We start from the raw sequence: 12,500 nt of genomic DNA, 5'->3' as shown, positions 1-12,500 counted from the left end.
ACACACACAAACCACAGACTTTTACACGCACACATACACAAACCACAGACTTTTACACACACACACACACAAGCCACAGACTTTTACACACACACACACAAACCACAGAGTTTTACACGCACACATACACAAACCACAGACTTTTACACACACACACACACACACACACAAGTCACAGAAAGAAACTCAGTACACAAACACACAGTACTGATTCATCCACCTCCCCCCTTCTCTCTCTCTCTCTCTCTCTCTCTCTCTCTCTCTCTCTCTCTCTCTCTCTCTCCCCTGTCTTTGTTCTGTTGTTATGCTTTAATTCCCTGAGGGACATTAGCTAAAGCCTCTCTCAATGAGAAGCAAATCCCCTCACAGCACAGCGCAGTGCAGCTCTTACGGGTGCAGCGACACACTCACTCTACAAGTGTTTAAGTGTTTCTTTATTGCCTTTTACCTCTGATTTCCCATTGATGTCTGTGGATCACTTTCAGCTGAGAAAGAAAACCTCCAAGGGATGTCTTGAGGAGATGACTAGCGGGTATATATATACCAGGGTATTACTGTCAGCCCATGAGGCACTATTATGACACAAGGGGATGAGTGAGTTTGCCTTTTTGAACCCTTGTGCGTATACTTTATAAAAGTATTGAGACTGGTGGTGGGTATACTACAGATGGCAATAGCACTGCTGCTACCGCTAATTACTACTAATGTTGATGTTAGCATAAACTAATTAGCTAATTAGCATACCATTAGCTTCCCTTCCTATTTAAACTGTATCATGGAAGTGAACCACTGTTTGATTTCATTTCATTGTCTTGATTTATCTTTCCTCTTTGCTCTCTCCTCTCTCTCTCTCTCTCTCTCTCTCTCTCTCTCTCTCTCTCTCTCTCTCTCTCTCTCACTTTTCCCTAGTTTTTCTCCCTTGCTCCTTCCATCCTACCTCCTCTCGTCCCATCAAGCTCTTCCTCTTTTCTCTCTCTCACTCTTCCCCCCTTCCCCCCACTGGAGATGATGGTCTTTAAAGTGGTTTTTAAAGAGTCAGGTGGACAGGCCACAGTATTTATGTTCCATTGTGTTTCTTTCATTTCCTTTTATCATGGCTGGTGGTTTTAATGTTATGCGGATTAGAAAAAGAGTGTTAAACATCTCTTTCTGTGTATCTCTCTCTCTCTCTCTCTCTCTCTCTCTCTCTCTCTCTCTCTCCTTCTTCTCTGTCTCAGCGGCGTGTCCAGTGCTGTGCAGTGGGAACGGTCAGTACGATAAGGGCTCGTGCATCTGCTACAGCGGCTGGAAGGGCCCCGAGTGTGACGTGCCGGTCACCCAGTGCATCGACCCTGTTTGCAGTGGACATGGCTCCTGCACCCAGGGCACCTGCGTCTGCTCGCTGGGCTACAAGGGAGACAGCTGTGCTGAGGGTCAGTGTGTGTGTGTGTCTCTGTGTGTGTGTGTGTGTGTGTGTGTGTGTGTGTGTGTGTGTGTGTGTGTGTGTGTGTGTGTGTGTGTGTGTGTGTGTGTTTGTGTGTATGTGTTTGGGGGGGGTATTGTGTCTATTGGTGTCTGTGTGTGTGTGTGTGTGTGAGAGAGAGCACGTGGACATGCATGGGCCTGTGTGTGTGTGTGTGTGTGTTTGTGTGTGTGATATGCCGTGACAGAGAAGCAAGTCCCACTTCTTCTCTTTGTCCACCCTGTAAGTTATGTTGCTGCATGGTCTGGCTGCAGTCTTCTCTGTCAGGCATGAGCCCCCAGTCATTGCAGTGTGTGCTGAGGGATCTGGGCCGACGCTCCCCGCAAGCACACTGAATGAGGAGGGCCAGCCAAAGGACAGTCTGAACAGTGAGCGTATTTATACACACACACACACACACACACACACACACACACACACACACACACACACACACACACAGACAGACAGACAGACAGACAGACACACAGACACACAGACAGACACACAGACAGACACACACACACACACACACACACAGACACACACACACACACACACACACACACACACACACACACACACAGACACACAGACAGACACACACACACACACACACACACACACACACACACACACACACACACACACACAGACACACACACACACACACACACACACACACAGACAGACACACAGACAGACACACACAGGTATGCTCCCATGATGGACGTCTCCAGCGTGTCCCTGTGCTCATCAGCAGATCATCTGTCTGCGGAGTGACTGAGTTTGGGCCACAGCAGCAGCAGCAGCAGTTAATGTGTGAAGCAGCAGAAGTATCCATCAGAACCCGAGCACAGGCCTAGAGAACCCGAGCACAGGCCTGGAGGCAGCCTTATGGATCTGAGTATCCATCAGAACCCGAGCACAGGCCTAGAGAACCCGAGCACAGGCCTGGAGGCTGCCTTATGGATCTGAGTATCCATCAGAACCCGAGCACAGGCCTGGAGAACCCGAGCACAGGCCTGGAGGCAGCCTTATGGATCTGAGATCTGGCCTCCAGCGGGCATCAGCATCGGCCCCCTACTGATGAACTTGCAATGTGTGCAGGAGAGTTTAGCTCCTTCAGAGACAGAGAGAAGGAGGTGGGAGAGGAGGAGGGAGGAGAGAAGGAGGTGTAAGAGAAGGAGGGAATAGAGAAAAGGGTGTAGAGAGAAGGAGGTGGAGAGAAGGAGGGAGGAGAGAAGGAGGTAGAGAGAAGGAGATGTGAGAGAAGGAGGGAGGAGAGAAGGAGGTAGAGAGAAGGAGATGTGAGGGAAGGAGGTAGAGAGAAGTAGGTAGAGAGAAGGAGGTAGAGAGAAGGAGATTGAGGGAAGGAGGGAGGAGAGAAGGAGGTAGAGAGGAGATGGAGAGAAGGAGGGAGGAGAGAAGGATGTAGAGAGAAGGAGGTGGAGAGAAGGAGGGAGGAGAGAAGGAGATTGAGAAAAGGAGATGTAAAGGTAGAGACCCAGAGGGAGGGGAAATGATAGTTTGTAGCTGACAGAGAGTGTTGATAATGTGAGCATCTGTGGACAGTGTGTGGGCAGACAGGGCTACCCAAGTACACAGTGATATTTAAAAGAGCGTCGACTCGGGGCTCTGGCCAAGAGAGAGTGAATGAGTAAGAGAGAAAGAGAGAAAGAGTGTGAGCAAAGGGAAATGGAGAGAAGGTGAAGGAAGAAAGAGTGATGAAATGAAGCGATAGAAAAGAGGTGCATCAGGGTGTGTGTGTGTGTGTGTGTGTGTGTGTGTGTGTGTGTGTGTGTGTTTTGGGGGGGGGGGGGGGGTGCTAGACACAAGGTCAGACACACCTCCCACTTGCTTTTCATCCCTGCGTCTGTTCACCCTCCCCTCTCATCTTCTCGTCAAATGTAATATTCATCGCTGCAGACTCGCTCAAACTATTTGCCCGAAGAGCCAGCGACACAAAAATCGATAGCTGTGATGCGCAATTTCTGCAGCGCAGACAGAAGCTGGCGACCCCAGACAATTCCAGACATGGGGGGGGGGGGTATGGGGAGGGGGGCAAAAAGTGGAGAGTGAGGTGTTTTTGTCTGTCCAGTGTGGTTTGGGGGCGTGGGGGGTGGGGTGGTGGAATAGACATGAAAAGGCAAATGTAATGGGGGGGGGGGGAGGGTGAAGTGGGGGAGTAGTGGGGAGTAGTGGGAGGTTATGGGTAATTTGTCAAACACTTTCCCCCTCTGACTAAACACTGTAGGTTCTCCCATCAGCCTGACAGCCAATGTCAGTTCTGCTGAGGCATTGTGTGTGTGAGAGAGAAGGATGAGGAGGGGAGGGATAGAGAGAGAGAGAGAAGAGGGGTGGAGAGAGAAGGAGGGAGGAGGAGAGAGGGCTGAAGGAGAGGGCAGGGACATGAAGGGCAATAAGTGAGTGTGTGTGTGGGGGGGGGGGGTGAGTGTGTGTGAGTGTGTGTGTGTGTGGGGGGGGGGGTGTATGTGTTGGTGAAAGAGAGAGGTATTAGAGTGGAATTGCACATTCTCAGTCATATACTGTATGTGTATGGTGTATTGATTTCTCATGCTCGGATGAAAGGCCACTTATGTCTGTCTGTGTATGTGTGTAGGTGTGTGTGTCTGTCTTTGTGTATGTGTGTGTGTGTGTGTGTGTGTGTGTGTGTGTGTGTGTATGTGTCCGCACACATGGGTGTGTTTATGGTGTGCATGTGTATTTATATGTGTCTTCATGTGTGTATGTCTTTAGTGGAGTATTGTGTGTGTGTGTAGGTGGGTGTGTGTATGTGTGCATGCATGTAAAATCCAAGGCATGCATTGCGGAGTGCAGCATTAAAATCCTCCTGAGTGAATCTTATTATGTCCCCCTGTGGGCCGTTTGATTTATTGCGTGTCAACATTAGGAATTCACAATGTTGACCTCAGCACATGCGGCTAATAACAAACAGCTAATAAACCAGTTCCTCTGCACAGTGTGTCTGTGTGTGTGTGTGTGTCTGTGTGAGTGTGTGTGTGTGTGTGTGTGTGTGTGTGTGTATTTCCAAGAAGCACTCGCATTCCCACTTCATCACATTGTTTGTTTTTACAGTTCTCCTACTGAACAGTCTGAAGTGATTTAGTGTTTTTACATCATTAGTTTTAGTGGCCTACATTGGGATACAGAGTCAGTATCACACTCAGAATGTGTCTGTTTATGTGTGTGTGTATGCAGTGTGGGACAAAAAAAGAGGTAGTACATTATTCTTGCACACTGAATGTCAGAGTGTTTACTGTATGTCTGTGTGTAGTAACGTCTGAATTGTGAGATCTGAAGTGTTTATGTCTATGTGTAGTAACGTCTGAATTGTGAGATCTGAAGTGTGTGTTACTGCCCACCAGCCCTTATGCCGAGGGTGTTTTATCAGGGGAGGATCCGTTATTCCTGACCACACACACACACACACACACACACACACACACACACACACACACACACACACACACACACACACACTCACTCTACACTGACAGACTCCGTGTAGAGGAAAGGTCACTCATAGCCCCTACACCACTCAATACAAGGCTATTTACAGCATTTCTTTCTTACCTATGGGCGCTGTCCACGACCGTGGTGCTGAAATAACATACTGTTATTGAGAGCCTAGGTTGAAAGATGTGTTTGGGCTAGCTCAGTGGTTCAGTTTGGTAAAGCGGCAGTTTGTCACCCAGAATATAGGAAGGTCCTCCTTGTTTTGGATATTTAGGTGTACACTGTGTAGTGTGTGTGTGTGTGTGTGCGTGTGTGTGTGTATGCATGCAATCAGTTCAGATAAATCCATAATGACATCCTCTCTCTCTCTCTCTCTCTCTCTCTCTCTCTCTCTCTCTCTCTCTCTCTCTCTCTCTCTCTCTCTCTCTCTCTCTCTCTACTGTGTGTGTGTGTGTGTGTATGTGTGTGTGTGTGTGTGTGTGTGTGTGTGTGTGTGTGTGTGTGTGTGTCTTGTCCCCTCCAGTGGACTGCCTGGACCCTACGTGCTCCAACAACGGTATCTGCGTGAATGGGGAGTGCCACTGTAAGCCGGGCTGGGGCGGCCCCCACTGCGAGCTGCCGCGGGCCCAGTGCCCTGACCAGTGCCACGGCCACGGGGCCTTCATCCCAGACACCGGCCTTTGCAGCTGCGACCCCAACTGGATGGGCCCCGACTGCTCTGTTGGTCAGTGTGTGTGTGTGTGTGTGAAAGAGGGAAACTGCATGATATTTCAATGAAAGAGAGATGTAGCAGCATAGGGGAAAATATTGTATGTTACTGTGTTATTTTGGTTTGTAGCCTGCTTACTCATCTGCACACTCAACTGTGTGTGTGTGTGTGTGTGTGTGTGTGTGTGTGTGTGTGTGTGTGTGTGTGTGTGTGTGTGTGTCTGTGTGTGTCTGTGTGTGTGTGTCTATGTCTGTGTGTGTGTGTGTGTGTGTGTGTGTGTGTGTGTGTGTGTGTGTGTGTGTGTGTGTGTGTGTGTGTGTCTATGTGTGTGTGTGTGTGTGTGTCCTCTCCCCCCTGCAGAGGTGTGCTCGGTGGACTGCGGCACTCACGGCGTGTGCATGGGCGGCACCTGCCGCTGCGAGGAGGGCTGGACGGGCGCCGCGTGTGACCAGCGCATGTGCAACCCGCTGTGCGTCAAGCACGGCACCTGCAAGGACGGCAAGTGCGAGTGCCAGGCAGGCTGGAACGGGGAACACTGCACCATCGGTAGGCAAACGCCCAGCACAGACCCAGGCACTTATCTCTTCTATACGTCTCAACAGCAAGCACACCTGCAGCAGGCCTTTTGCATGGCACATAATGAGCACAGGAGGAGTCGTACTGCTAGTAGCTGATATTACAGCACAGTGGGCACAGTAGACATGGCTAAGTCCTAGTGTTAGTGGTTTATGTGCTTAGATACAGTACAGTACAGTAGATTGAATGGAAAACTTAGTTAGGGCCTTTATGTCTGGACGATCTTAGTGTTTCAGCTTTTACATTTGCTAGAAATCATAGCATAAGGTTATAACATTATGGTAGAAGCTGGATGGAATCTCTTTCACTCTATGTGCTCTGCCTGGCTGAATATCAGCTCTTTCTACAGGTCCTCACAAGGGACATACTGCACCAGCAGTGTCTCTCTGTCACGCAAGGCTAGTTTTGAAGAACTTAAAATACTGCAGTTTCTGTCGCATCAGTTGTTTTACCTTCCACTGGCAGAGAGAGAGAGGGTTGGGCGGGGGGGGGGGGGGTGTAACCCATATTTAGCTCTGTGTTGAATGAAAGTAACTGTGACACATGGTGAAGTGCTTAATGGTGAAGCATTTACTTTTGCAAGTAAAAAATCCACTTAGTACACTGAATTTAAATACATGTTGAAAGCTTTTTTGGTTTAACTAGAGAACTAAGGCACCAGGTCCTGGAGGGGGGTCTTTTAAAGCAACACCAAAGAGTTTTGTACCTTAAAATAATGTTTCCAAAATCGTTTCAGTGGTTCATCAACTTGTTACAGGGTGAACGGCACTTCTGCATTCGCTTCGCAACCCTCTATCGGCTATAACCGCACTATGTAAGTTTGCCAGATCAGGTAGCGGATCTGTAGTTTGATGGAATGAGACATAAGAAACTACAAATGTGACTTGCATCTGATGTCGCAATACATCGTACTTCCATAAATCATGCAACATATTCTACCTTGTCTGTGGACATTGTTATTTGTAAAGCCTGTGCTGGATAAACAAATAGCGTGCGTGCAACAGAGGGAAAGTTCTTTGGTGTTGCTTTAACTAGCTAGCTCTACCTGGCAGGGGTTAAACAAGGAGCCACTGTTTTCCAAGTCCATTCCTGGAAGAATTCAATAAATTTACTGAATTCAATTCAATTTCATACAAGCCATAAGGTGGCAATACGTCTCAAGGTGATATTTAGAGCACAGCATGAACGTGAGTCTTGAAAAGAGAGAGAGAAAGAAAGAGAGAGAAAAAAGAGAGGAATGACTGAGCATGTTCTTGGGAGGGACTGAATACAGAGAGAGAGAAAAGAAAGGAAGAAGTAGAAGAGCAGAAGAAAAGTAAAAATAAAAGTTACAAGAAAAAGTAAAAGTCGTGTTCTTGAGTTGCACAATATCTGGAGAGAAGAATGGAATAGAATATTTTGGAGAAAATACAGAGAACAAAAGAAAAGAAAAGAAGAGGAAGTTCCATCTGTAGAGAGAGAGGGAGAGAGAGATGTTAGGTGAAGGAGGAATGAATTGAAGAAAGGAATTGAGAGAGAGGAAAGAGGATGTTTGAAGCACTAACAGGGCTTGCTCCTTCCCATCCATCTGATCAGTTGTCACTGATGCATCTTATATGTTTTCTTTGTGTTTGTTCCTAGTTTGTGTTTTGGTGTGGTGGTAGATGACATTGTGTGTGTGTGTGTGTGTGTGTGTGTGTGTGTGTGTGTGTGTGTGTGTGTGTGTGTGTGTGTGTGTGTGTGTGTGTAAGTAAGCATCTGTGTTGTATTTGGGTGTTTTAGAGAAAATTGTCGTGTAATCTGTGTGTGTGTGTGTGTGTGTGTGGTGTGTGTGTGTGTAAGCATCTGTGTTGTATCTGGGTGTTTTAGAGAAAATTGTTGTATAATCTGTGTGTGTGTGTGTGTGTGTGTGTGTGTGTGTGTGTGTGTGTGTGTGTGTGTGTGTGTGTGTGTGTGTGTGTGTGTGCTCAGCTATTTAGAAGACATTATTGGCGTCAGCAGCCCAGATAGTGGCGTGCTGCAGACTGCCTTGCGTCTGACTCCTTTGATTTCCTCCCAGAGTGCTGTGGGACGGCGACTCGTTCTCGTTACTGTCAGCACCGCCCGTCTGCCTGTTTGAACCTTGCAGCACACAGACACACACACACATGCACAAACAAACACACACACACACACACGCGCGCGTGCGGCAGAGAGGGTGGGGGAGGCAAAGCGCTCCGATTCTATTTTTATTCCCCACCTGCCTCACCTCTCTTTCATGCACACAGGCATGCGCACACACACACACACACACACTCTCTCTCTCACTCACAGACACACACACACAGACACACACACACACAAAGATATGCATACCCATGAATATATGCACACAATGAAGAGACAGATATTTTACAGATATTTTTATAAGTTAGATTCACACACTCACACACACACATACATTTAGATGAAAACATGCTCACAATACCTTAAATCACACACACACACACATACACCGTGCACTGTGAGCACCCTCATGTCTGAGTTTATGCTGTTTTTGTTGTAATCATCTGATTTCCATTGTGCATGAAAATGACCTTTGAACCCAACCCCCACCCCCCTCCCCCCCTTCTCTTCCTCTCATCACACGTTCACTCTGTCTGTTTTTATTGTTTGTTTGTTTGTGTTTGGTTTTGTGTGTTTGTTTTGTTTTCCAATGCAGACTATTGGGATGTGATTGACGCAGGTACGGTATCTCGTCGCTCTCCCTGTGTGCTAGCTTGAGGCTGCATCGCCTCCTAGTGCGTTCGTGTGGGGCTTGGGCTTTGTAGAGAAGTGTGCTTGCATCCTCTCTCTCTCTCTCTCTCTCTCTCTCTCTCTCTCTCTCTCTCTCTCTCTCTCTCTCTCTCTCTCTCTCTCTCTCTCTCTGTCTAGCCGCTTGTAGACTAGCGACTGTGACGTAGACAATGCCTAGTGGGGGAGAGGGGGTGGAGGGTTCGAGCGGAGGGTGTGAAATGGGTGTGTGCAATCGTGTGTTTGGTTGACATTTCAATGTTTGCCATGTTTTTTGTTTTGTTTGATTTTTATCTGTGGATTGCTGTGTGACGTAATGTGATCTTACTGATAACATTATTTGCACACAAACAGACACACACACACACACACACACACACACACACACATAGTTGCGGTTCAGCCACAAATCTCAACCTCTAAATATGAAGCTCTCTAGGCTGCTTCCTGGCCCATTCTAGTGTCCTTCTCCATATGAAGCTCTCTAGGCTGCTGCCTGGCCCATTCTATTGTCCTTCTCCATATGAAGCTCTCTAGGCTGCGTCCTGGCCCATTCTAGTGTCCTCCTCCATATGAAGCTCTCTAGGCTGCGTCCTGGCCGATTCTAGTGTCCTTCTCCATATGAAGCTCTCTAGGCTGCGTCCTGGCCCATTCTAGTGTCCTTCTCCACAGTTGCCCACTCCAGTGTCCATCCTCCCCTTTAGTTGCAGCTAAAGGCAAAACTAGATGTCCAGCCAGTCTACCTCATGTTAGATCTTGACGGGTCATTGAATCTGGGGTGTCCTAAAATGGCAAAGCATAACAGGGTAGAGACAGAGTCTATTGGATTTCTTTGGAAAGTCCCATTCCATGACCACACACACACACACACACATACACCAAACCTCCTGACATTCCATGTCCTTGTCTGCAAATGACACAGAGGATGAAAACATCCTGGTCTCCCTCCCACCGTCTTCTGAGGGAGACGTACAGAACAGAAGCCCTCACCGTCTCACTGGGATGGTTACATAACCTAGAACTAGGGCAGAGAGAGAGAGGGAGGGAGGGGGGGAGAGATGAAGGGAGGGAGAGAGAGAAGAAGGGAGAGAGAAAAGGGGGGGATAAAAAGAGACAAAAGAAAGAGATGCACAGTGAGCAAGAGACAGACTAGCGAGAGGAAATGAAGAGAGAATACATAAAGAGGTGAAAATGAGAGATACACAGAGAGAGAAAAGGTGGATGGATAGACACAGAGAGAGAGGGAGACCAGAAGGGGTGTGTGTGTGTGTGTGTGTGTGTGTGTGTGTGTGTGTGTGTTTAATGGGCTCTGGCTGAGGAGCAACATCCAGTGGTTGTCAGCTTCCTCTCTCCCACCTGCTGCGCTTCATCTGTCTGAGGCCTGGAATTGTGTTCCCACATGACTGAACACAGGAGACCCAGATGCATGTGTGTGTGTGTGTGTGTGTGTGCGCGCGTGTGCGCATGCGCGTGTGTGTGAGTACACGTTTTTGCGCATATGCAAATGTTTTTGTCTGTGTATGTTTGTGTGTGTGTGTGTGTGTGTGTGTGTGTGTGTGTGTGTGTGTGTGTGTGTGTGTGTGTGTGTGCACATTACCTGCACTGACAAGTCACACAACGTCAGTCTGTGTACTTCTGCTGTTGGATCTGTGCCAGGAGTGTGTGTGTGTGTGGGGGGGGGGATAAAAAGGTGCCGGAATCCAGAAATAATTGCTAAATTTCATGAGCCGCTGGTGCAGGATGTGTGGTGAAAATACAGGAGAGAGAGATTGGGTGGGTGGGTGTGTTCTATGTGTTAGGATGTGTGTGTGTGTGTCTCTGCCTGTGCCTGTTCTTTGAGAGTGTGTGTATGTGTCTGTGTTTCCATGTGTGTGTGTGTGTGTGTGTGTGTGTGTGTGTGTGTGTGTTTCCCAGCATACAGGGGAGCAAAGCAACGGGAGGCACCAGAATGACTTTGTCTCAGCGTCAGCATGAAGGCAGACACAGAATGAATACTAATGGCCAGATCTCTCTCCCTCTCTCTCTCTCTCTCTCTCTGACTCTCATTCAGCAACATCTCTCTCTAACTCTCTCACTTTATCATTCTCTCTCACTGTCACTCTCTTTCTCACTCTCACAATCTCACACTCTGTCACTCTCTCCCTCTCTCTCTCTCTCTCTCTCTCTCTCTCTCTATCTCTCTCTATCTCTCTCTCTCTCTCTCTCTCTCTCTCTCTCTCTCTCTCTCTTTGTTCTGTATGTCCCCACACCTCTCTCTCAGGCACACACAGGCAGACTCATGCACCATGTATGAGACCCAGCAGTGAAGCACTCTCAGGCCCAGTGTATTTCTCAGCTGGTGTGCCATGTTAAGTCAGATTTAATACCTGGCTGCCCCATGTTTACAGCTCCACATCACACAGCAGTAACAGCTTTTCTGATTGGTCTACTCAGTCACCAAGAGTGGAAGGAGAAGAATGCATTAATAAAGGGACACATTGATTGGCTAAACTTAGTGTTCAAAGCTTTCTGGCCTCTATACAAGTTGTGTCAAGAGATTGAACCATGTGAGAGATGTATAGAGTGTAGAGATAGGACCCTGTTGGATATAAACAACAACAATAACAACAACAATAACAACAACAACAACAACAATATATCCCATGTATGTATAGAGGGTAGAGATAGGGCCTGTGAGATGTATGGGGTAGAGCTCAGCCCAGTTAAGGCCCTACGGGAGATGAAAAGGTAAAAAGGGTCATCTGTCTGGACTGCCCCAGGTGAGTCAGCAGTAGCCTGTGTGCTTCATCAGTGTTGCAGCAGATGGTCAGATTTAGCCAGACATCTATTGTAGGGCCACAGGAAGAACTCCGAATTCCCCCTGCCACATTAACCACTGAGAGGCTTCGCTTTCGCCTCCTTTGAATTAACACCACAGACAACAGTAAGACAACAATGACACAAAACACCAATAACCAGTACACATAGCACCCAAAGAGAAACGGTACACAACCCCAAGTATCTCTACGTTATAGTACAGCAATGTTCAGTTCATCATCAGTGGCAGGTGAATATAATGGTGCAGTATCACATCCTGAGGCTCTAGTGTTTCCCTTTTCTAGTTAATTTGACAGAAATGAAAGCCAGGCAGAGGTAGGGTTCCACAAATAAGGTGGATAGTGTCTGGCTGAGAGATGCACTCTGTAATGGGGCTGGGGCACGACACCAGCTCTGCTCCAATCATATCCGCCCACGCTGGGCTGTGTGTGTTAGCAGTGGAGACGACAGCCGCGTATCTGCGCTCAGTGATTCATTGCGCGCCTGTCTGTCTGCTAACCGCTCAGGTTAGGCTGAATCAGGGCTAATGGGCGGAAGTGTCTGGAAGCATCTACTCAGGCTGTTCCCTGTCATTCACGTTCAGCCCTGATTGGTCAGGTTATGACAGACCTGAGACATACCTGTCCACGGCACACACTCAGCACTTACACACGGAACATGTCTGGTGTGTGAGATCGGAGGGGATCTCATCTCACTGTGTGAAATCTTCCACAGTGCTTTCATCAA

At 47.9% G+C, this 12,500-nt stretch overlaps 1 protein-coding gene across 1 annotated transcript in view; it reads left to right on the top strand.

Moving 5' to 3' along the window:
- Window positions 1–12,500, top strand: part of tenm2 (teneurin transmembrane protein 2) — a 230,263-nt gene that overhangs the window by 178,772 nt on the left and 38,991 nt on the right. The window contains 4 exon segments of the mRNA XM_042075480.1: window positions 1,218–1,412; window positions 5,445–5,645; window positions 5,991–6,176; window positions 8,887–8,910. Coding sequence (XP_041931414.1) covers window positions 1,218–1,412; window positions 5,445–5,645; window positions 5,991–6,176; window positions 8,887–8,910 — 606 coding nt within the window.

Source organism: Alosa sapidissima, chromosome 20, assembly GCF_018492685.1.
Source record: "Alosa sapidissima isolate fAloSap1 chromosome 20, fAloSap1.pri, whole genome shotgun sequence".
NCBI lineage: Eukaryota > Metazoa > Chordata > Actinopteri > Clupeiformes > Clupeidae > Alosa > Alosa sapidissima.
Note: the sequence above shows the minus strand (reverse complement) of the source record. Positions and strands in the feature narration are given on the sequence as shown.